This window comes from Neofelis nebulosa, chromosome 3 (genome assembly GCF_028018385.1).
Source record: "Neofelis nebulosa isolate mNeoNeb1 chromosome 3, mNeoNeb1.pri, whole genome shotgun sequence".
Taxonomy (NCBI): Eukaryota; Metazoa; Chordata; class Mammalia; order Carnivora; family Felidae; genus Neofelis; species Neofelis nebulosa.
The window spans coordinates 60,281,138-60,307,882 of NC_080784.1; the positions used below are offsets into that span (position 1 = coordinate 60,281,138).

General features: G+C 34.8%; 1 protein-coding gene across 8 annotated transcripts in view; it reads left to right on the plus strand.

The window, feature by feature from the left end:
- The window catches only part of NEK1 (NIMA related kinase 1), a 219,655-nt gene that overhangs the window by 100,947 nt on the left and 91,963 nt on the right, over positions 1 to 26,745 (plus strand). For 6 of the 8 annotated variants that reach the window (XM_058720928.1, XM_058720926.1, XM_058720921.1 and 3 more), the window contains 4 exons: positions 22,444 to 22,527; positions 22,953 to 23,040; positions 23,507 to 23,580; positions 24,151 to 24,246. In XM_058720928.1, coding sequence (XP_058576911.1) covers positions 22,444 to 22,527; positions 22,953 to 23,040; positions 23,507 to 23,580; positions 24,151 to 24,246 — 342 coding nt within the window. The remainder of the gene's footprint in view (positions 1 to 22,443; positions 22,528 to 22,952; positions 23,041 to 23,506; positions 23,581 to 24,150; positions 24,247 to 26,745) is intronic. The other 2 variants (XM_058720923.1, XM_058720929.1) reach the window with 1 other exon arrangement.

The following is a 26,745-nucleotide window of genomic DNA, read 5'->3' on the forward strand; positions in this document are numbered from 1 at the left end:
GTCATCTCATTTAACATAACCCAATCATGGAGATAGAACCCATCCTATATAAAGTCCTGGGGATTATGTAGCATTTGTGAGTCTGGTGGAGCAGCAAGGAATTAATAAGAAACCTTGGAGCTTCTCTCTCTCTCCCTCCCTCCCTCCCTGCCTTCCTTCCTGAAAAATAATAAAAGCTTAATTAAAAAAAAAAAGAAAAGAAAAACTGTAGAGCTTTTAAAATTCTGCCTACCATACTCTTCTTTGCCTGTTATTTTAGAGATTACATCTTGGGACAGTAGACTAGGCTAGGTGAAGGAAGCTCCTTTTAAATGCTGTCTTTATCAACATGCTTGATAGAACTTTATACCCAGGTCTTCAAATAAAGAACTTTTTAAAAATAGGTTTTATTAAGATATAATTTAAATACAATGAAATTCACCACTGTTGAATGTATATCACAGTGAGTATTGAGAAATGCATATAGTCATATTACTACTGCCACAATCATGGTATAGCACTATTCCAGCATCACTTAAGTTTTATCACCTCACCATAAGAAAAACAAAATTTGTAACTGTGTAAGATGATTCACGTTAACTAAACTTACTGTAATAATTATTTTTCATATGTATGTATATATATGAAGTCATTATGTTGTACACCTTAAATTAGTACAATATTAATTGGCACTTATATCTCAATAAAACTTGGGGGAGGGTTTTTTTGTGTCCCTTTGCAGTCAATCTACCAGAAGCTATAGGAAACCACTGATGTACCTCCTGTCACTATACTTTTGTCTTTTTAAAAATTTTATGTAGGGGGCACTTGGCTAGCTCAGTGGCAAGAGTATGTCACTCTCAATCTCAGGGTCAGGAGTTCGAGCTCCACATTGGGTGTAGAGATTACTTAAATAAAAAGTTTTAAAAATAAAACTTGTATACAAAATTATCAGTTATGTATTTTTTTTTTGAGGCTGATGTGTATCAGTAGTTTGTTCTTTTTTTATTCCATGTTGAGTCATATTCCATTGTGTGGATGTACCATAATTTGTTTATTTATACCTCAGTTGATGGACATTTGTGTAGTTTCCAAAAGAGATGCCTTTAAACTTGTTGGAATAATGTGAAAATTAAGTTCACAGACTTATATGCATACCTGTATAATTGACTGGCCTGTCCTTAGGGAGCCCTCCTTTCTGAGTTGACATATCCCTCCTTATTATGTGTTACTTAGCTAGTGACTATTTTACATTCAAGCTTCTGAACGTTGCTGGAGGAAATTAAAGCTACAGTGATTAATGTCAGGTCAATTTTTGGTCTCTGGTTTCAGCCAAGCTGCTGAATCCTGCTAGCAATCCTTTTATATCTTCATGGTCAGCAGCCTCTCCCATTGTCCACAGTGGAAATTTTCCTCTATATTTTTGTCCCTTATCTATCTTTCTATGAGGATAATCATTATTTCATAGAGAAAATTAGGCTTAAGAGTCCCACATTTCCTCATATTTTCTGCCTCCAAACTTATAAATTTATTTGTAATTGTACCAAATCTTTCTTTGTTTTCTCTAGTCTCAGGAAAGGATAGATTTTCCTCTGTTCAAAAGTCATCTTTCCCATTCCATCCTATTTGATAATTTTAATTCTAATAATTATTAATATCTCATTTATTGGGTACTTTATGTTAGGTGTGGTTCTACGTTCTTATATTAACTCTAATCTCACAACAGTGCTCTGGGGCACATCCTGTTACATTGCCAGTTTATATCCTATTGAGGCATAAAGAAAAATTAACTAGCTCAGGTTTTATAGCTACTAAATGATAGAATAAGTATTTAAATTTCTGTAGTCTGACTTTAGAGCTCACACTTTCATCTGTTTACTTAAGGACCTTCCTTATCTAACCATCAGTTATTTCAGACTCTCTTTTCTGAATGTTCCTTCTTTACTGGTAACCCTCCCTAGCCTACAAATATATTTGTGTTCCTCACATTTCTACGTAGTCATCATCCTGTCCTCCTCTTCCTCTTTATAGCCAGGCACTTCAAATTAATGAAGAACCTGTTGTCTCTTACTGCTTACCTACTATTCAATTTTCCATTCAAGTCCACAGCTTATTATGACAAAATCATCTTGAAACTTGACCATTCTGCGATGTTTGATCTCATGACTACTTCGGTATTTGCTCCTTGGCTTCTGTGATACCATATTCTCTTTATTTATCCGTTACTTCTCTGATTACTATTTCTAAATGTCTTCCATAGGATTCTTCTCAATCTTTAAATGCTGATATTCTCTGGGGTTCTCTCCTTGGTTATTTTCTTTCTGTAAATAATATCCTGGGGTGTTCCCACATATTATTTAATCAGGGGTTGATGATTTCAATATCTGTACCAGTTATTCAGATACCTCTCCTAACTTCTCTCTAGCTGCCTCTGGAATCATTTCCTCGGTGTTGCATCAGCATCCTGTTTTTAAGAACTATTTTATTTTAAAAATTATCTTACAGTACGATTAACTTTTTCTTTTCCACTAGTTTGAATTTTAACACATGTATAAATATATATGTTACATGTATAAATATGTATGTTATATATATATTATATATATATTATATATATTATATATAATATATATGTTATATATATGTTATATATATATTATATATAATATATATATAATATATGTTATATATATATATAACACATGTATAAATATGTATGTTACGTGTATAAATTCATGTAACTACCACCACAGTCAGAACATAGAACGACTCTGTCACCCCAGAAATTCTCTTGTGTTATTTCTTAATATAGTCTGCACCCCCCATCTTGGCAGCCACTGATCTATTCTCCATTACTATAGTTTTGTCTTTTTAAGAATATGTTATTTTGTATGGACGTGTACACACATATATAACAGCATATAGCCTTTGCAGTTGGCTTCATTTATTTTAATGACATTCATCCAAGTTTTTGCCTATATCTAGCTTTATCTTTTTTGTTGGTAAGTAATATTCCATCATATGGATGTGCTACATTTGTTTGTGTATTCACCCATTGAGCATTTGGGTCATTTCTAGTTTTTGGTAATTATGAATATTTTTGTCATATTTTATTGGTTGGAAGCAAATCACAGATTCTCCCCACGCTCAGAGGGAGGGGATTACACAGGGGTGTCAACCTCATGAAGCAAGGTTTATGGAGGCTACCTTAGAGTCCATGTGCCACATTCTTGTTAATTATTTTTGCTCTGAAGTTTACTTTCTTTGATATTAGTATAACCATTCTAGTTTCTTTTGATTAGCGTTTGCATCGTACATCTAGTTTCATCTTTTTAAACTACCTGTAATGACTGATTTGGTAAGATTTTTGTAGTGAATCTGTAGTTGGTTTGTGAACTTTTTTAAGTCCATTCTAACAATTCCTATTTTTAATCAGTGTGTTTAATGTAATTGAATTATATTATTATGTTTAATGGCATTTAATATAATTATTGATATGTTTAGATTTATGCATGACATTTTTTTTGTAATTTTTAAAAATGTTTTATTGATTTTTGAGACAGAGAGCACAAGTGGGGAAGGGACAGAGGGAGGGGGACAGAAGATCCAAAGTAGGCTATATGCTGAGAAGAGTAAGCCCAGTGGACTTGAATTCACAAACTGCGAGATCATCACCTGAGCCAAAGTCAGACATTCATCTGACTGAGCCAGCCAGGTGCCCCACACTTTATTAATTTTCTGTTTGTTCTCTCTTTTTGTTTCTCTTTCCAAATTTTTGCCAACTTTAGGTTATTTGAACACTTTTTATTACTTCATTTCAGTTAATCTCTTCTGATTTCGGCTGTATTTTTCATTTATCCTTTCAGTGGTTGCTAAAGGGAATTAAAATCATACTTTACTTTTCATAATAAACAGCATTTTACTACTACTTGGAATGTAGAGATCCTTCCACCATAAAGGTCCCTTTACCCTCTTGCGTTTTATGTGCGTTTTATGCTATCGTTGTCTTATCTGTTATATTTAGGTGCATTTACATCCCTACCAAGCAACATTTGCTTGCAACTTTAAATATATTTCAGAACTCAAGCAGACAGGAATACTTTGTTGCATTTACACAAATATTTACTGTTTCTTTTGCTGTTCCTTCATTCGTAATGTTCCAGCTTTTCTTAAGTCATTTGTCTCTAGAAATTCCTTTAGCAGTTCTTTTAGATCAGGCCTGTTAGCTATAAATCCTCATTTCTATTTCATCTTTATTTGGAAGCAATATTTTCACTGGATGTAGTATTTTGGGTTGACATTTCATTTCTTTTATCATTTAAAAAATGTCACCTGTCTTCTTTTGGTCCTCCATAGTTTTTAATGAGAAATCCTCACCTACTCAAATTATTTTCCTCCTGTAAGTAATGTCTTATTTTTCTCTGGATGCTTCAAAATTTTGTGGTTTTTTGTTTGTTTTTTGTTTTTGTTTTGTTTTGTTTTTGCTTGTCTTTTGTAGTTAAGTTGTCTCTGGCATGGATTTCTTTAGGTTTATTCTGTTGTTAGTTTGCTTGGTTTCTTGGACTTGAAGATTCATGCCTTATGCCATTTTGGAGCCATTATTTCTTCAGACATTTTTTTTAGTACTGAAACTTTCTCTTCTCTGGTTCTCTGATCACATGAATGTTAGATCTTTGTTCTAGTTCCATGGGTTTGTGAAGCTCTGTTCAATTTTTGCCAGTTTCTTTCCTTTTTTTTTTCTTTTTAGAGAGGGGGGAGTAGAGGGAGAAGGAGAGAGCAAATCCCAAGCAGGCTCTTTGCTCAGCAGAGAGCCCTATATGGGGCTTGATATCATGACTGTGAGATCATGACTTCAGCTGAAATCAAGACTTGGGCCCTCAACCAGCTGAGCTACCCAGGGGCCCCTCCAGTTTCTTTTCTTTTATTTAGATTGGATAATTTCTATTCCCTTTTCAGGTTTTCTTACTCTTGCCCCTTTCATCATCATTATGCTTATTTGATCCATCTACTGAATGTTTTATTTTGGTGATTGTATGTTTCATTTCTTGTGTTTCCATTTGATTTTCTTTGTAACTTTTTTTTAATGTTTATTTTTGAGAGAGAGAGAGAGAGAGAGAGAGAGAGAGAAAATGAGCGGGGAAGGAGCAGAGAAAGAGGGAGACAAGGATCCGAAGTGGGCTCTGTGACAGCAGCAAGCCCAATGTGGGACTTGAACCCATGAACTGTAAGATCATGACCTGAACCAAAATCAGATGCTCAACTGACTGAGCCACCCAGGCACCCCTGGTTTCCTTTATTTCTTTATATCATTTTATTCTTCGCTAACACTTCCTATTTTAATCTTTTTTCACCACTGTTCATGATTATTTTTCAGGCACTTTTATAATAGTGTCTTTAAAGTTTTTGTCAGATAATTATATTAATATTATAATATAATTATATTATGTAACATAGTAGTGATATAATTATAATAATAAGTAATGTTTAATGTCATTTAATTAATATGTTAACTGAATATTCCCAAGTAAATTGAGATTTTTTTTTTGTGGTTCTTCATGCGCTGATTAATTTTGGACTATATCTGAACATTTGGGATGTCATAGTATTAGATTTTGAATTTTGTTTAAATCATACAGAGATTGTTGATTGCTTTTGTTTTAGCAGACAGTTGACCTATAAGGCCCAGGCTACAAGTACCTACTTTTCTGCAGTTCTAGTTAGACTTTTTTTTCTCAATGTCTTATAGTGCCCTTCAGATGTGTCCTGCATGTATACTGCCCAGTGTGGTCTGTCTGAGATCTGCATAGAGGTCTAGCTGTTAGCTCTATTTTCAAAGTCTTTGGTGTATAGAACAGGATTATATCCATACATACACAGGTTACCAGTGAGCCCAGGATTTTATAAACAACTTATGAGGTCATTTTCCTGAGTTCCACCCAGTTTGCCATCAACTTGATGTTTTCCTTTCCCTGGGGCTCCACTTTTCAGTCTTCCTGGTATAACCTTCCTATCTAGGCTCTACCTTTTTGGCACGTCAGTGTCTTAGGAGACAAAGGTTCCCCTCCTAAGGGAGTTTTGCTTCTTGTAAGCTCCTTTTGCTGTCTCAGCTGCCACCACAGTGGTGAGCTTTCCTGAGAGCTACAGCACATGAGAAAGTTTAAAAAAGGAGAGAGAAAGAAAAAAAAGTGGGAGATTTCCTCCCTTCTCAAGTTTTCCAAAGAGTTCCCTCTGCAGTTCGTAAGCTAGACCTAGAAATTTTCTTCTCTACCTGTCATTACCAGAGTGCTTAATTCCAGGTTTTTGGCCAAGTTAGATTTAAGCCAGAAGAAAGATTGTTTTAAAAAAATGATAACTCACCATGTGCTTGGTGGTACTTTGAGTTCTGGTGTTCTCTAATTTACCTCCTTCTATTTACTTTTCAGAGTCCTCAAATGTTGTGTCCAGATTTTATAGTTCTTTTCAGTGGGAGAAGAGGGGTAGCATGTGTTTATAACATCTTACCCAGAACTGGGCTTTCCATTCCCTCTTTCTTAACATTTTCAAAACTAAACTTGTTTAATTATCTTCACATGTACTTCCCTTTCTGTATTACCCGTCTTACTGTAAAGAATCACCATCAAAGATGGTTTGACTTTGAGGTTTTGATTTGAATTGCTGGGAATTCAAGTGCTCTTTCAGAATCTTCTCTCTGTCACTGCCCATCTAGCTCATACCCAATCAGTGACCAAATCCCATGTTTTCTACCTTCTGAATATCTTGTGTCCTCTTCTTTTCTATTTTTATTTCTGCCTTTGTTGAAATTCTTGTCACTTGCTATTCTTTCCATCTCTTTACTTCTAATCTTGGATCTTTCTAATGCATCTTTTACTTGAGCTGCCAGTAATCTTTCTAAAGCAAAACTGAATGCATTGCTCGTTTGCTTGAAGTTATTCACTGGTTCTTTATTGCTTAGAGGGTAGATTAAAACCTCTTTAGCTTAGCTGAAAGCCTCCATCCTTAGGCTTTCTTACTGTTCTTGATTTTCCTCTCTCTGTTACTTTCTTCATCCCTTAAACTTCAGCAATACTGCACTATTTGCAGTTCTCAGAAAGTGCTGTCTCTAGTTTTTGCCTGAAATCACATTTCCCTTATCTTCTTGACAAGAGAGTTCATGGTACTTTTTTTTTTTTTTTTTTGCCTTGTTTGCTTGGGCACTACTGCAGAGGATGAGGGAGAGATTCAGTGGGGAAGAGTAAGTTGGTTTCCTACTGTGAGGGGAATGGTGATTAACTACAGACATAATAATTATTATATACAGCGTGTTATGTAGCTTACAAAAAACTTGCTGATTTTTTGACCTTCGTTTATCTTCCTAGGAACTTCAGAGTACAGACATTGTATTGTCACCATAGGGAAGAGTTTATCAGCTCTAATAATTAGGATTGAGAAGAAGAGTGGGAGAGGAGTATGGTAGATAACTCAAGGAGTTCAGAGTCTACTCTGAAAACACAACCAAAAGTCTTTGGCAACACTCATTCATAATGTTACGTGCTGTCTCTGAGCAACCCTGTCTCCTGTAGGAGACTCTCCTCAGCCCAGCATTGTTGGTATTGAAAAAGATCACTTCAAAGTAGACCTAACTAAAATAGAGATCCACATTTTGTAGTAAAGAGTGAAAAAGAGGTTTGATGGGGGTTTTACCTTGAAAGATGCAGTTTAAAAATTATTTTGTTTTATATTTTTATCAGAATTTTGGTTATATTTGCAAGTCTGTATTAATTTGAAAGTAATTAATCTGAGGAGGATTATAATATTTGACAGAATTGTGTGATGAATACAGTATGCATTTTATCAAATCCAAGATACAACTGTAAGTCATATTGTTATTTTACATCTGACTCAAAGAGAAAAACTGTTGCCAATTTAACTGTTACATTGCTTTTTTGTCACTTCATTTTTTATTTTATGTTTGCTGAATTAACTTTTGAATTTACATTTTTTATTATATCATTCTTGTGAATCCATAAAAAGGAAAATATGAATGAAATAAATTGATAAAGACATTCATTCCTAAATGTACTTCACATTCATAATTTGCCTTTCCAGTCATTACTTTCTTAAATCAGGGCCATTGATGTTCATATTTTCTCAAATAATATTAATCTCTGTAACACCAAGTGCATTGAAACTTCAGCATTTCTTAAAAGAGCACTTCAGTTTTATCTCTTGGATTTTCTCTCAAGAAGTCAACACCAGTCTACCAGTTTTATTGCTAGCATTTTCTTGCTCTTATCGAAAGGAATCAATGAGAGGTTTTCAACAACTAGTGGGGGTCATGTTTCCTCTTGAGCAAGCTCATAAGCGATATATCTAAACTTCAAGGAATTATAGTTGTCCGATTATGACGCCAAGAAAGAACTGACAAAATTTAGACATCACTCAGATATAACATTTATGTTAACAACTGATGTCTGGCTGAAAGTTGGTAAGTTTATAACAGATTGTAAGATGCCATGGACTATAAGATGACCCCCATTTAAAAAAATGTTAGAATGTTAAAAATATTCCTATTAGAATTGATGAAAGATGGTACACCTTCACTTCATAATTTTACATGTTCTACTTTTATAACTGTAATATAAAAAAGAACCATTTTTTTCAGAAATGGCAGAGACTGGCAGTTTTCTAAAGATGATTTCTTAATTTTTTAATACCCAAAATATTTTGAGGAATCAACATTATAATTCTTTGCAGTTTTCTTTTATTCACTTAACTTATCTAATCCTGTCATATTTATAGATGATTTTGCATCTGATTTGAATAATTTTATAATATTACTATCATCATCTTTATGAAATCCTTTATATTTGGCAAAATTTGCAATTTCCTTTGTCATTCACTTTGTATACCATCCAACAGTCAGGGAGAGATTGATCAGCAAGGACCTTAATGTGATGAATGTGAATAGAAACTGGTGTTAAGTGAGGATGGAATAATATGTGGGGACTAACTTTATAGTGGTCGTTAATGCATATTTTGGGACGGTGAAACATTTTGTTTCTCAATTCAACATTGTAACTGCTGAGATCTTTATATAACTATACCTAGAACATAGTACAAAAATGAATATTTATAATCACTGACTCTTCAGGAAAAAAAATTAACCAGTGATTTAAGGCAGTATTATTTATTAATGAGTATTAATGCTCATTATTTGTATAGTTTGAAAATGTATATACATTTACATTGTGGTTTATCCTTAAAATCACTCATAAAAGTCTCCATTTTGCTGATGAAGCGAAGCAATTTTAAAGAGGTTGTAACAGATTTAGGTCTCAAACCTGATATGTATTAGGTAATACATTTACAAATCACATTATAAATAGACAAATCTAAACAGGATTAAGTTCTGAGTCTTAAAAATTAATCTTTTGTAATTGGGAAACTGTAAATTATTTGCTGAGTATATTTCATTAAGTGCTTTGGGAAATCATAATGAATTATAACATTGTTTCTATGGCAAAATGAAATTAAAGTCTCCTGACTTATGAATAAGCCTTTGGAACACAAATTAGTTTTAGGTTGAATTGAAATTTAAAGAAACTGGATTTAAAAATAATTTTATATGCTTGTGTATGTATTCAAAGTTTTCCCTGTTTAGGTCACTGAAATTTTCAAAAACTGAAATTTTCAAAGGTTGGGGAAACTAACAAGGGAAACTTTCGGCCAAATGGTTTGTTTTCCTGTATGTAAACAGTATGAATAAAAAGTAGAGTAACTGAGAATCTAATTCTGAACAATAATTCTTTGGAGTAGGAATTATCACTACCAAGTTACAGGTTTTGAAACCAGCTCACAATCCTTAGTACTCTGCCTAACATCATGTAGTATGTTCAGAGGCAGGATACAAGCCCAGTGCTTGTGACTTTGGAGATTGTGCTTTCAGCTCTCTTACTATGCTTTTTGCTCCTTTTTAAAATCTCATATTAATATTTGCTTTAATTTAGGTAAACTTTTAGACATGGTAATTTTGTAGAGCAAGGGTAGGCAAACCTTTTCTGTAAAAGGGCGGGTAGTAGGTATTTCGGGCTTTGCAGTGCGTATGGTGTCCTACAAGACAAACGAGTGTGGTGCTGTTTCAGTAAAACTATATTTACAAAATCAGGCAGCAACTTAGATGTAACCTGGGTATTAGAGTTTGCTGATTCTTGTTAAACACTATCCTAATAGCAGGTTAGTTCTTCAGTACTAAGTTGTTGATTTTAAAATATTTTTTTCAGTTCTTTAAAAATTACTCTCTTTTTATCCTTCTAAAATATAATGTTTGGTACATAGGAAAGAATAGGTGTGTAAATTATGAAGCAAAATACTATGCTTAGGAGGTACAGCACTACTAATTTCAGTCAGTGTGCTGCTTTCTAATCTAGGTATTGGCAAATGTTTTTCTATAAAGGGCCAGATAATAAATACTTCAGGCTTTATTAGCCATAAGGTCTCTGTCATAACTACAAACTCTTCATTGTAGCACAAAAGTAACCGTCAACACTGCGTGAATGAATGACTGTGGCTGAACTCCAGTAAAACTTTATTTATGAACAGTGAAATTTGAATTTCTTGTAATTTATGTGTGGTCATGAAATATTCTTTTCATTTTTTTCCACCATTTAATAATATGAAAAACCATTCTTAGGTTATGGACCATACAGAAATAGGTAGTAGGTTGGATTTAGCCTGTGAGCCGTTGTTTGTCATCCTCTGTCCTAACCTTTTTTTTTCTGCCTTCTCCTAGAGGTTGCCATTATCCTGAATTGTGGATTTATCATTACTGTGGTTGTTTTAAAATAATTTTTTCCACTTATGTATGTGTATCTACACAATATATTATTCTTTTTTGTTCTTGAGCATTATGAAATTTATACTATATATAGACTAGGATTTGTTTTTTTCATTATTTTTTAAAATTCATTCAGTAGTTGAGTATAACTGGATAGTAGTGTGTATATAGCACAATTATTCTCCTGACAGTCAGTATTTATTTAGTTTGGTTTGATTTCTGCTTTGAACATTCTTGAACATGTTTCCTGGTAGACATGTGCCAAATTTTTCTTGGTTATCAATTTTCTTCTGTTGAATTACTTAGAAAAACTTCTGAATTATTTCCCTTGAGAAATGTTACTTTCTTATTAACTGATCTTAAATAATTGTGTATTTATTTATACTAATGGAAAACTGCCTTGAAAATGTTCAGTTAAGTGTTAAACATTTCATTTATTCTTTCATTCATTTATTTAGTATTATATAAACATTTATTGACTATAGTATGTTAGGTTTTGTGCCAGCAAGAGAATGTAAGGTAAGCAATAAAGTAGATAAATAGTTAAACCAGCAGTTTAATAATAACAGGGGGTGTTTATCGAAAGCTTACTTTCAGGCCTTATGTTAGATCTTTTATATGCACCACATCTGTGTTAGGCCACTAGGGCTGCTGTAACAGAATGTCACAAAATAAGTGGCTTACCAACAGGAATTTATTATCTCACAGTCCTGGAGGGTAAAAGTCCAGGACCCACACGTTTACAGGGTAGGTTCCTTCTGAGGACTGTGAGGAAGAATCACCCATGCCTCTTCCCTATCTTGTGCTGGTTGGCTGGCAGTCTTTAGCCTTCCTTGACATTAGAATCCTCACCCTAATCTCTGCCTTCGCTTCATATAGTTTTCTCCCTGTATGTGCATCTGCTCCAAATTCCCTTTTTATAAGGTCATCAGTCATATTGGATTAGGGCCTTCTCTAACAATCTCATTTTAACTTGATGAAGGTGCTATTTCCAAATAGTAGGGTAGTAGGCATTAGTACTTCAGCATACAGATTTTGGAAGATTAAAGTTCAGCCCATAACAGTCTCTTTTAAACTTTACAACAGTCCCAGGTAACTCTTTAGAACCTTAATGATAGTAGTCCCATCACAAAGTATATTGCATTATAAAAACCCTAGATACTAAAAAGTAACTTATACACAGTTCCAGAACAAGATGGCATAAACCCACTTTTCCTGGCTCCTCCCCTCTAAATATAGTTAAATACTCTGGAAACTAGTTAACATACAATTATGGTAGAATTCTATATGCTGGAAGGAAGAAGATGAGCTAACTAGGGACTTCAGGACTTAGGAATAACAGTGTGGTATATGTGGTTCCCTGTTTTGTTTTTTGTTGTCTTTTTTTTTTTTTTTTTAAGTTTATTTGAGAGAGAGAAAGGGACAGAGTGCGTACACATGCACACACAAGCAGGCAAGGGACAGAGAGGGAGAGAGAGAATCCTAAGAGCCATGAGATCATGACTTGAGCCAAAATCAAGAGTCGGACATGTAACCAACTGAGCCACCCAGGCAATCCTCCCTGGTGTTTCTTTTTATTTCCCATTTTTGTGGGCTGGGCCTGCATCCCAGATCCACTGTAGATGAAAAAAAGCAAAAACAAAAACCAAAAGCCTGATCTCACTTGCCAAATTAATGGAAAAGAGGAATATCAGCAGGATCCTGTTGTAAGCTGTGGGCAGCAATGAAGTTTCAGGCTGCCCCAACCTCATTCCACAACTAGAGCATGGGCAGGTAACTTGGAGAGCATTTTGACCCACATTGGCAGCAAAGCCTTGCACCTTCCCGGTTCTACTCAACATCTAGGGCACTAGCAGGTGATTTTATCTGACCACAGCAGTAGTAGCCGTGAAGACCTGTGTCTCCATACCCTCTGTCTAGTGATGTAAGAAGACCCAGACCCAGTGTCACCTGCCTCCCACCCTCAGGAGATCTTCCAGTAACAGCACATGGATCAGGGAGACAACTTTCATCATCACAAGATCGCCCCCGGAGGGATTGAGCAGGAGAGCCATCAGCACCAGAACAATGAAGCTGGTTAGAATAATATTACAAGGATTCAGAGAGGCAAACTGTTATCAGTACTAAAGCCCACGAAAGTAGGCCAGAACCTAAATGCTAATCCTAAATGGGCCTACTGCCTGCTAAAATTGAAGACATTAAGAGTCTTCTAATATAATAACTAAAATATTCAGAACATAATAAAAAAAAATCACTTGTCATACCAAGAACCAGGAAAACCACAACCTGAATAAGGCCACTGAGGTGCCACTCATATTCAAGATGAATTACATACTGGAATTCTCAGACAAAGATTTTAAAGCTGCTTCAAACAAATGCTTCAATGAGATAAAACTCTCTTGAGTGAATAAAAAAAGGAAAATCTCAGTGAAGAAAGAGAAGTTATAAAAAATAAGCAAATAGAAATTATATAATTGGAAAATATAATAACCAAAGTTGAAAATTCACTGGATAGATCCAGTGATAGTGTGGAAATGATGGAAGATAGAATTACTAAACTTGAAGATCAACTTAATTTACTCAGTTTGTACAACAGAGAGAGAAAAGACTGAAAAAAGTATTTCAGTCTTAAGTATCTGTGGAACAATAAGAAAAGATTTAACATTTTTATCATTGGAGCCCAAAGGACAAGAGAAAGAATGTGAGATTGAAAAAAGTTATTTGAAAACTTTCTACATTTGGCAAAGGACATAACCTACAGATGTAAGAAGCTGAGCAAATCCCCAGCTAGGATAAACAAAGAAATCTTCATCAAGCAGTATTATTAAATTTCTGGAATTAAAAGATGAAACAAATCTTTAAATATACACAGAGAGATGACATATTATATTACCTATAAAGCAGCACCAAATTGAATGACATCAGATCTTTCATCTGAAACTGTGGAGTATAGGAGGAAACAACATAACATTTTTCAAGTGCTAAAGGAAAAGAACTCTCGATGCGGAATCCTTTATCTGATGAAACTGTCCTTCAGGAATGAAGGGGAAATAAAAATATTCTTAAAGTAAGCTAAAAGAATCTGTTAACAGAGCAAATAAGATTGCTTAGGACAAAGAGAGAGATAAAGAGAGACATTATATAATAAGATCAGTTCAATAAGTCATTTCAGGAACACCTGGGTGGCTCAGTCAGTTAAGTGGCCAACTCTTGATTTTGGCTCAGGTCATGATCTCACAGTTGTGAGTTTGAGCTCCTCGTTGAGCTCCATACTGACAGCATGGAGCCTGCTTGGGATTTTCTCTCTTCCCCTCTCTTTCTGCCCTTACCTTGCTCATACATATGAGTGCACTCTCTCTCAAAATTAAAAAAATATATATATTTTAAAAATACTATTGCAGTTGTAAATGGCTGTACAACAAACAGTGGAGTTTCAAAATATATAAAGCAGAAACTAACAGCTAAAAGGATAAATTCACAAGTATAGTTAGGGACTTTAGCACCCCATTCTCAGTGATTGATAGAACTGCTAGACAGAAATTAGCAATGATACAGAATAGCTAAACACCATCACAAGCTAACAAGTTCTAATTTACACTTACAGAGCATTCTACCCAACAATAGCACAATACACTTTTTTTTTTCAAGTGGAAATGAGTTAACATGCAATAATGCATTCACCAAGAAAGACTATATGCTAGATCATAAAACAAACCTTATATTCAGAAGACTCGGAATTACAGAGTATAATTTTTGAACATCATGGAATGAAACTAGAAATCTATAATAGAAAGATACAAGAAAATCTACAAACAATTGAAAATTAAAACACTTCTAACTAATATGGTATCAAATAGGAAATATAAAAGAAAACTTAAAAATACATAGAACCAGGGGCACCTGAGAGGTTTAGTTGGTTAAGTGTCTGACTTGATTTTGCCTCAAGTCACAGTCTCATGGTTTTGTGAGTTTGAGCCCCACGTTGCTGAGCCTGCTTGGGATCCTCTCTCTCCTTCTTCTCTGCCCTTCTGTACTCATGCTTGCTCAGATTCTCCCTCTGTTTCTCAAAATAAATAAACTTAAAAAAAATTATAGAGCTGAATGAAAATAGACATACAACATACTAACATTTGTGAGATGCAACTAAAGCACATATATTTGTATTTATTCCTATAAAGGAAACTTATAGTACTAGATGCTTATAAATTGGAAAAGAAAAAGGTCTCAAATCAGCACTCTAAGTTCCTATCTCAATCCTAAAACAAAAAAAAAAGAAAAAGAAAAAGAAGAAGAGCAAAATAGACCCAAAGCAAACAGAATGAGGGAAATCATTAAAGCAGAAATCAATGAAATTGAAAAAGGGAAAACTGTTGAGAAAGTTAATGAAGTGAAAAGCTGGTTCTTAGAAAATAATGAATGAAATTGATAATCTCTAGATTGACAAGAATAAAAAGAATAACACAAATCACGAGTGTCAGGAATGAAACAAGGGATATCACTACAGATCTTATAGTGAGTAGAAAGATAATAAGCAACTTAACACTCATAAATTCAACAACTTTTAAAAATGGAATTTGTGATTTAAAAGCTGTCAAAAAAAGAAATCTCTAGGCCTGGATTGTTTCACTGGAGAATTTTACCAGACATTCAAAGAATTAACATCAATTTGATACAATGATACAATCTCTTGCAGGAATTAGTAACAGAAGGAATATTTCCCAACTCATTTTGAGGCCTGTATTACCTTGATAGTCAAGCTAGAAAAGCACAAAAGAAGAAAAGTACAGACTAATGTATCTCATGAACCTAGATGGAAAACAAAATTTTAGGAAATCTAACCCAACCATGACCAAATGGAATTTAGTCTTGTTTCAGTATTAGAAAATGAGTGTGATCTACCATATCAATAGGTTAAAGAAGAAAAATAATATAATCATATCAATTGATGCAGAAAGTCTTTTGACTAAGTTCAACATGCACAATAAGAAATATCAGTATACTAGAAATAGAGGGGAACATCCTCAGCTCCAAAAAGTCTACATCTAACTTCATATGGGATAGAAGACTAAATGCTCTCCCTCTACAGTTGGAAAAAAGGGAAGAATGTTTGCTCTCACCAGTCTAATCAACATAGTACGGGATGTTCCAGTTACTGCAGTAAGGCAAGAAAAAGAAAAGGTATATAGATTTGAAAAGAAGGAAGGAGTAAAATGATTGCTATTTCCAGTTGACATGATTAATTTGCTTAGAAAATCCCAAGGACTCTACAAAAACTCTCCTCAAACTAAAAAAAAATGACTTCATTATAGTTAACAGGATACAAGATTCAATACATAAAAATCAACTGAATTTTTTCTAACGTTTATTTATTGAAAGAGAGCAGGGGAGGAGCAGAGAGAGGGAGAGAGAATCCTAAACAAGCTCTGCACTATCAGCATGGAGCCCAATGCAGGGCTGGATCCCACAAACTGTGAGACCATGACCTGAACTGAAACAGAAACAGAAACCGAAACTGAGCCACCCAGGTGCCCCTCAACTGAAGTTTTTTAAAGTTTATTTATTTTGAGAGAGAGAGAGAAAGAGAGAGAGACAGATCACAAGCAGGGGAGGGGAAGAGACAGGGAGAGAGAATCCCAAGCAGTCTCTGTGCCATCAGTGTAGAGCCGAACATGGGGCTTGAACTGTGAGATCATGACCTGAGCCAAGATCAAGAGTCAGATCAAGAATTGGATGCTTAACCAACTGAGCCACTGAGGTGCCCCTGAATTTCTATAAATTGACAGTGAAAAAGTAGAAACCAATACAAAAAAATATAATACCATTTACAATTGCTCCATAAAAATGAAAAAAATTAATAAAATATGCAGGCTAATTTATGTGTTTAAAATGACAAAATGTTGTTGAAATTAAAGAAGACCTAAATACTTGGAGAATCATACCATGTTCATGAATCGGAAGACTCAATGTAATAAATATGGCAAGTTGTTCTAAATTGATCTATGTTTAGTGCAATTACTAGTAAAATCTCAGGAATATTTTTTTTTATAGATGTAGACAGACTTGTTTTAAAATGTGTATGGAGGGGCGCCTGGGTGGCGCAGTCGGTTAAGCGTCCGACTTCAGCCAGGTCACGATCTCGTGGTCCGTGAGTTCGAGCCCCACGTCAGGCTCTGGGCTGACGGCTGGGAGCCTGGAGCCTGTTTCCGATTCTGTGTCTCCCTCTCTCTCTGCCCCTCCCCCGTTCATGCTCTGTCTCTCTCTGTCCCCAAAATAAATAAAAAACGTTGAAAAAAAATAAAATAAAATAAAATAAAATGTGTATGGAAAGGGGCATTTGGGTGGCTCAGTCAGTTAGGCATCTGATTTTGGCTCAGGTCCTGATCTCCCAGCTCGTGAGTTTAGCCCCGCCTCAGCCTCTGTGCTGACAGCTAAGAACCTGGAGCCTGCTTCAGATTCTGTGTCTCCCTCTCTTCTGCTCCTCACCCACTCACACTCTACATCTCTCTCCTTCAAAAATAAATAAACATTAAACAAATTGTTTTAATAAAAAAATTTAAAAAATAAAATGTATATGGAAAGAAAAGGATTTTAAAACAGCCAAAATAGTTTTTTGTTTGTTTTATCTAAGTGATTTCTACACCCAACATGGTGCTTGAACTTATGACCCTGAGATCAGGAGTCACATGCTCTTCCCAATGAAGCAGTCAGGCACCCCAAAATAGCCAAAACAGTTTTGAGAAGAATTAAGTGGGAAGAAATACTCTTCCATTTATTAAGGCTTACTTACAGGGGCTCCTGGCTGGCTCAGTTGGTTGAGCAGCGGCTCTTGATTTCAGCTTATGTCATGATCTAGAGGTTTGTGAGTTTGAGCCCCCCGCTTTGGACTCCACACTGCCGGTGTGGATTCTCTCTCTCTGCCCCTCCCCTGCTCATACGTGTGCTGTCTCTCAAAAAAAAAGAAAAATAATAATCTTAAAAAAAAAAAAAGGCTTACTGGGGCGCCTGGGTGGCGCAGTCAGTTAAGCATTGGGCTTCGGCTTAGGTCATGATCTCACTGTTTGTGAGTTGGAGCCCTGCACAGGATTTGTGCTGACAGCTTGGAGCCTGGAGCCCGCTTCAGATTCTGTGTCTCCCTCTCTGTACTCCTCCCCTGCTCATGCTTATGCTTGCTCTCTCTCTCTGTCTCTCGCTCTCTCAAAAATAAACAAACATTAAAAAAAAATTTTTTTTTAAAAAAGGCTTAACTATGGGAATCAAAACAGTATAGTACTAGTGGAGGGATAGACACATAGGTAGATTCATGGAACGGTGTGGAGAACACCCTAATAGACCCATACAAATATGCCCAACTGATTCTTGAAAATGAAGCAAAAGCAATTCGTGGAGGAGGGTTTGCCTTTTTAGTATTAGTGCTGGAGAAATTGGACTTCCACCCCAGGGCAAAAAATGAACCTTGACCTAAACCTCACCTCTTATTAAAAGAGATCGTGCACTCTGAGGGAAAACATACAATTATAAAGCTTTTAGAAGAAGGAGAAAATTTCAGACCTCAGACTAGACAAAGAATTCTTAGACTTGGCATCAAAAGCACAGTCCATAAAAAGAAAACTTGATAAACTGGACTTCATCAGAATTAAAAACTTTGGTTCTGCAAAAGACCTTGTTGAGAGGAAGAAAATACAAATTACAGATTGGGAGGAAATATGTGTAAACCCCATATTCAACAAAGGACTTGTATCTAGAACACATGAAGAATCACCAAAACTCAACATTAAAAACACAGAGCATCCAATTAGAAAACCTGCAAAAGAGTAGCCAAAGATTTGGTTGAAGAGAGTATACAGATAGCATATAAACTGTTGAAAGACAGTTCATCATCATTAGCTATGTGAGAAATGCAAATTAAAACCACATTAATGTATCACTACCCACCTATCAGAATGACTAAAATTAAAAGGTGATAAAAACCAGGGGCGCCTGGGTGGCTCAGTCAGTTGAGCATCTGACTTCGTCTCTGGGCATGATCTCATGGCTCGTAAGTTTGAGCCCCACGTCAGGCTCTGTACTGACAGCTCAGAGCCTGAAGCCTGCTTCAGATTCTGTCTCTGTCTCTCTCCTTCTCCCTTCCCTTGCTCCTGCACTATCTCTCTCTCACCCCTTCTCTCTCAAATATAAATAAATATTTTTTTTAAAAAGTGGTCAAAACCAAATGCCGGTGATGATGTGGAGAAACTGGATCAATCATTCCTAGTGAGAACTTAAAGCCACTCTGCAAAATAGCTTGGTAGTGCCCTTTAAAACTAAAAATGGATTTACCATACCAAGAACAAGTAATTCTATTCTTGCATGTATGTCTCAGAGAAAAGAACATATTTTCACTCAGAAACTTGTACATGAGTGTTCTCAGCAACTTTAACTCCTAATAGTCCAAAACTTGAAACTACCCAAATGTCCTTCAGTGGGTGAATGAATGAACAAATTATGGTATATTCATACTATCGAATTCTACTTAGCAGTAAAATGTAACAAACTATTGATTTATGCATCCAATACCTTGAATGGACTGCAAGAAAATAATACTGTTATAAACAGTGAATCTCAAACAGATATGTACTGTATGATTCTAATATGTAAATTTTGTTTGTATTAGTTAATGGGTGTTAGGTATGGGAATAGTGAATGTGTCTGTGAAGTGTTAAAGTAATGGTACAATTGAGTATCTTGATTATGGTGATGATTACATAAATCTATATGTATAATAAAATTACATTGACACAGATACACAATTATGCATGTATAACTACTGAAATCGATTTCCTGGCTTTGATAGTGTACTGTCCTTATCAAGATGATAAAATTGGGAGAGGCTGGATGAAGGGTCCATGAAAGCTCCCTGTATATTTTACCTTTCTGTGAATCTATAATATTTCAAAGTAAAATGTTAAAAAAAATTGCTTCAAACTAACTCAGGTTTTTTTACTTAAAGTTCTTAAATACCATGAAAGGAAGATAAGAGTCTATAGCAGTACTCAGTTCTCCACCCACTCTCCTGTAACTCTGTAGATATTTCATTCATCTTTTCAGAGTTCACTTCACATATTTGCCCAGCCCTGCCTATTTCTTGTTTTCTTTCACCTTCCTAGTCTCTTACTTCTATCTCAAAAGCTCAAGTATCTGATAAGCTAATGCCAAGATTGCTTTGAAGAGGGGCAGTAGTCTTTTGTCAGACTGGAAGAGGAGAAAGAGCACATTCATATAATAATACTTTTTGTTCTAGTACATATGCACAGAGTCGGCAGTATTATTATGTCCGAGCTTACAGCAAGTAATTTTGGTGAAGGTCAGCGATGGTAGGTGACATTGACAAATGTGTGAACTGACAGAATTTGGAGTCTACCATAGTCCATATTCTTAACCATCAGAGTATACTGCCTGTCCACCATTATATTGAGACTGCCTGTCCTCCATTATATTGTATTATAATACACTGATGAGTACTGCTGCAGAAGGTATATATAAAAATGGCATGGCACGTCACACTTAACTGACTGGAAGAGGTATGAGCAAGGCTTTCCATGGGTGAGATATTTGATTTGCATTTCGGAAGAGGAGTAGAGTTAGCCATTTTCAGAAGATGAGTGAAATCATGGCATAGTCTGCAAACCACAAATAGTTGTCGTGGCTAGAATGTAGGCTTTATGATTAGGTCATGGCAGAGATGAGAATAGATATGGTTAGGTCACAAACAGCCTTATCTGTTATGCATCAGAACAGAATGTGGATTATATTATGAAGATAATGGGAATAATTGAAAGATTTAGGTGGGCTTTGATGTGAAAGAGACTGTTAAAAAGGTTACTCTGCAGTGTAGCGAGTAGACTGGGGTATAGAATAGATTAAGAGGCATAATGATAAATTAGAAGGGTCTTGGAAATCCAGGAGTCAAGAGAAAAGAGCATGAGCTAAGGCAGAAACTAAGGGGATAATTAGAGAACTAGGAGGAGGTAGATTGGTAATTTGACAGTCATTTGTATTTGGCAGAGAAGAGAAAGAAGTAATGATAACTCCCATCTCACTGACTTGGGTGGTTGACTGTGATCAGTAACTGAAATGGGAATAAGATCATATAGTAAAAAGAATGATGAGGTCAGGTTTGTAAATTGTTTGAAGTAGCTTTGCTACATAAAGGGTGGAGTTGTCCAGACGTCAGTTCAAGTAGTTCAAGAGAAGAGGGCTGCGACGACGTTGGTTTAGATTCGGGAATTGGCAACATATGTTACAGTCTGGGAATGAGTAGAAAAGAAGACCAGAGAATGCGTCTTGACAAAATATTGACATTAGTGATGAGCCAAGGAAAAGAAAAGCCTGTGAAAAATAGTGAAGATTGATTGGAAGAACCCAAGAGAGAGTGCTAATATAAATATGAAAGAGAAGAGAGATTTTTTTTTTTAAGTGTTATTTAGAGAACACTATTTGGTGGTGTATTATGAATATCATATAGTCAGTTAATAATGTTTTTAAGGATAGTGAACATGAGGAGAGACTCAGAATATTAAAATTAATACGCTAATTAATATTAAGGTAAAATCAGAAAAACTATAGTAAGATTCAAGTGTTATAAAGATAAGATGCTTAAGTATTTGTACATATGCACAGAAATTTGGAAGGGAATAACAGACTTTAGGTGTTTCAGATGGTAGAACTGTGATTTATATTTTATAAGTTTTCTACAGCGAACATATATGTTTTTATGAGACAAAAAATACTTCTGTGGATTCAAACTAATTTCCAGTGGAAATGTTAATTGCAAAATTTGCTCAAAAGAGTCCATTTGAAATGTTAACTAGGAAGTCAGTGGTAACCCTAGAAAATTTTCAGAGTCATGGTGGGATTGGAAACCAGATTGTAGTGTATTAAAAAGTAAATAGGAAAAAAAAAAGTAAGTAGGAAGCAGGAAAATAGAAGTCATGAATGGTCATGTATGTAGAAAGTATGCTTTCAGCAAGCTGATAAAAAGACATTAGATAGGGAAGTGAGACACTGAGGATTTTTTTTTAAGGAAAAATCTTATAGCGTGGTTGTGTGCTGAAGGAAGAGAACATGGATAGTTTGGCAATCTGATACTTTTTTAAAGGATACTAATAATTTCTGATAAGAACATAATTCCATGTTTATGATAAACTGTGTTTAAAAATGATGTCAGTTTGTGATTGAGTATAATCATTTGCAGTATAGTAATAGGACATTCCTGAGTATAGAGTTTGAGTTCAAATATTTAATATTATGTAAATACTATATATTTAGTATGTAAACAAATTTGTAGAAATGATTGGACTTTTACAGAACAAAACTTTGATTTGGGGTTTAGCTAACCTCCAAAGTAGTTTTAAAAACCTGATCACTTAAATGGCTAATAAAAACATACCTGATCTCTGTTTTGAATAATTATGTTTGGGGTTTGATTCCTTCAATGTTCTCACTGAATGTATTGGTTAAATCGATAGAGGAAAATGCCAGGGTTTATCTAAGTTTATCAGCTAGAAATGATCAGTATTTGCCAAAAGAAATAAAGTGGCACCTGGATATTCCTAGGTAAGATGCTGATGTAGCCTTAGTCATTCTTTAAACTTAGTACATTAAATGATGAACAGGGAATCCTGCAAAACCTGGCAGCTATGTATGGAGGCAGGTCCAGCTCTTCAAGAGGAGGGAAGCCAAGAAACAAAGAGGAAGAGGTATGCTTCCCGCATGTTCGCTACCTCCGTCACATAGCCATTTTTGAGTTTATTGCCTTCCTTTCTTGCATGGTTTAAATTCTTAACAATTATTTAAGGATTTTGTAGGTCTAGAGGGACCTGTTAATATAATTTGACTGACCTGCTGTGTCATAATTTTGTCCCATAACTGATATTCAGTATTCTGAGTTCAATTTCTTTTCTTTTGATAAAATTAAGAATTTATAATGTATTTCTTTTCAGAAATAAGTTGATCTAAATTAAACACTTGAAAGCTAATATTACATTTCCATTAACCAGATTTCAAAACTTTTATTTCTTGTATTCAGATTAACACTTTTCTTTAAATTACAAAAAAATTTTTAGCAATAAAAATGTTTTTTTTTTTAATTAAAATATTGTGTGTTCTTTTTCTCTCCTTGTAGGTTTATCTGGCAAGATTGAGACAAATAAGACTGCAGAATTTCAATGAGCGCCAGCAGATTAGAGCCAAACTTCGTGGTGAAAAGGCAGGTTGAAAAATAACTTTTTAAAAAGTAATTGAATGGAAAAAAAAAAAGTAATTGAATGACATTATAATAGAGGAAGATTAAAAATGCTATGACACTAACACAAAGTCTGATGAAGAGAGTGAAAGTCAAAGATCAGAAAACTATACATAGAGAAAAAATAAATTTTGTATGTTGGATTTACAATCGATAAGACCATTTGTTCCAGAGGAATTCTGAGAGGAAAACATAGGTAGTACCCATGGACATTTTATATCATTCTATTTTTGTCTTTTTTTCCCCATTCATTGTTCATAAGAGTTGATAGCTGTAGAGAGTTCACTTGCAGCTGTGAGAGAAAATTAATAGTGTTGAACAATTTACCATTTTATATTTTTAGGTGTTAGTCTGTTCATATTATCTTCTGAGCTCTGCCCTCAATTCGAGGCTCTGTCCTAAGTGGTTTGCTTATCTACTTGCTTTGTAGAAAGAAGCTGATTGTTCTGAAGGACAAGAAGGAAGTGAGGAGGCTGACGTGAGGCGTAAAAAAGTTGAAGCACTTAAGGTATAGACTAGAAATAAACAGATTTTCTTTGAGAAAATTGGAACCTGGGGTAGACAATTGTGTTAAATCTTGAATAGTTATTCTCTTGCCTTAATTTTACATTCCTATTTATCCCTCACTCTTTGGTTTCTGAAAAATAGTGTCGTCTTCTCTTCATATCTTATATTTATGGAGAACAATTTGATGAAATCATAACATAAGTGTATGAAGCTATTACACAAGTAACTTTAAAAAGAATAAATGATAATCTTAAAAATGAAAAATATAATTGTCCATTTCTCTGAAGATAAATAAAGTCTGTACATAATAACCATAGTTTAAAACTTTTACATTTGTATTTCCATTAGAATGTGCCTGCATTTATTTTCATTGAGCTGCTGTGTGTTGAGCCCTGGTTTAGGTGCTGGGGATATAAAGTGAGCTTATATTTTTACTCTGGAAATTCTCCCTCCCACCAAACTTTTCTTTTTTGGCTAATAAGTATCTTTATAGACTTGGTGGGGGAAACAAAAACAAAAACCTATGCCCTTCTTTCTGGTAATTAACTTTGTTGATTGGTTTTATTTTCAGGCCCAAGCAAGTGCACGTGCTGCTGTACTAAAAGAACAATTAGAACGAAAGAGAAAGGAAGCATATGAGAGAGAAAAGAAAGTATGGGAAGAGCATGTAAGATTTAACTCATATTCTTGATCCTACTCATGTTAATGTTCTTATATCTCTTACTGGATAGTATATCACCATTATAACTTGGTAATTCTATTTTTTCCCATTTTTTATTCTCATTCGTTCTCCCTCTCTTCTCTCCTCCCCCACTTTCCCTCACTATTGCTCTCTCTCTCATATTTATGGATGATCAGTATGGAAGTTATTTTGGGATTTGATTTGTGGTGAAAACCTAATTTACTTATTCATTTTAGTTTTTATTATTGCCAAGTACCTAATCAAAGACCCAGCATCATTTAATGGCTACACTTTCCTTCTGCCACTGATTTATAAAGCTACTTTTATATATTAATATAAATACCTATATATATTAAATTCTTATATATGCTAGAGAATGAATCTATAGTATACATGCATCAAGCTCTCTCTTCTGCTCCATTACTCTGTCTGCCAGCACCTCATTGTATTAATAATTATGGATTTAGAATATATTTAAATTTCTGATAGAGTTCTTTCCTCATTTCCTTTTTACTCTTCTTTTTACAGTGTTTGCCTTAGTTACGTGCTCTCTTTTTCCTTACCAGACACATTTTTGGGTAATTTTTGTTCTTTTTTCTTTCTTTTTAAATTCTATTGGAATTTTTATCAATATTACATTTTTTAAAATTTTATTTTTAATTTTTTAAAATTTGCATCCAAGTTAGTTAGCATATAGTGCAACAGTGATTTCAGGAGTAGATTCCTTAGTGCCCCTTGCCCATTTAGCCCATCCCCCCTCCCACAATCCCTCCAGTAACCCTCAGTTTGTTCTCCATATTTATAAGTCTCTTCTGTTTTGTCCCCCTCCCTGTTTTTATATTATTTTTGTTTTCCTTCCCTTATGTTCATCTGTTTTGTCTCTTAAAGTCCTCATTTGAGTGAAGTCATATGATTTTTGTCTTTCTCTGAGTAATTTCACTTAGCATAATACCCTCTAGTTCCATCCACGTAGTTGCAAATGGCAAGATTTCATTCTTTTTGATTGCCGAGTAATACTCTATTGTGTATGTATGTATGTGTGTGTATATATATATATATATATATATATATACACACACACACACCACATCTTCTTTTCCATTCATCCATCGATGGACATTTGGGCTCTTTCCATACTTTGGCTATTGTTGATAGTGCTGCTGTAAACATGGGGGTGCATGTGTCCCTTCGAAACAGCACACCTGTATCCCTTGGATAAATGCCTAGTAGTGCAATTGCTGGGTCGTAGGGTAGTTCTATTTTTAGTTTTTTTGAGGAACCTCCATTCTGTGTTCCAGAGTGGCTGCACCAGCTTGCATTCCCATTTATCAATATTACCTTAAACCTACAAATTAACTTATCCCGGGGCATCTACATTTACTCATTTTCTACATTTACTCATTTTCTTCTTTTATATCTCTTACACGATTTTGATCATTTTAAGCTCAAACTTGTTACATTTCTTGTAAAGGTGATTTCTTGATAGTACATAATTCTAAATTTCTGTTTTACAGGGTTTTATTTTTTTTCTAACAATATTGCTGATATTTGGAGAAATCATTGGTTTTTGCTATAGAATGAGTTTACCTGTTCCGTCAATTCTCATTTAGTTTTCTGGGTTTTTAGTATGCAGCTGTGTCATTTGCAGGTAGTCATGATATATACATCATAACAATTATTCCTACATTTTATTATTTTTTTTAATGTCTGTTTTTGAGAGAGAGAGGGACAAAGCACATGCATGTGCATGATTGGGGGAGGGGCAGAGAGAGAGGGAGACACAGAATTCAAAGCAGGCTCCAGGCTCTGAGCTGTCAGTACAGAGCCCAATGCCAGTCTCAAACTCACGAACCTCAAGATCATGACCTGAGCCAAAGTTGGATGCTTAACTGACTGAGCCATCCACGTGCCCCTTTACAGTTTATTGTATGCCATGCACATTATAAGCACTGCACATGTTTTGCTTTGCTTAATCTTTACAACTTTCTGAAGCAGATGTAGAAAGGATAAAACAATTAGATGAGGTCATAATTCCAGTAAGTATGGAACAGGGATTTGAACCTGGGTCCGCCCAGTGTTGAAGTCATTATTCTTATGCACTACACCTTAATTTCCCCTGTTTCTTTAAATTGTACCTTATATTATTATTTACTTTAATTAAATTGGCCAGATCTTCTAGGACAACATTAAATAACAATGTGGATAATATTTTATTCCTGTTTTTAATGGAAATAGTTTAATCATTTCTCTGTTATGTGTGGAAAAATAATAAGGAATATAATTGTATCTCTAGGTTGTACAGTTTTTATCAGAAATGTGTTTTAAAAGTCCACCAGTCAGGAAATCTTATCTTATTCCCCCTTTTTTTCCCTGACTATAGACATAGCCTGGACAAGGCTTGAGTGTGAAACAGTAACTGTGGTAATGTATTCCATCTTCCTCAAGAGTATCTAGTAATTATCTCCTGGACCATTGACAAAATTT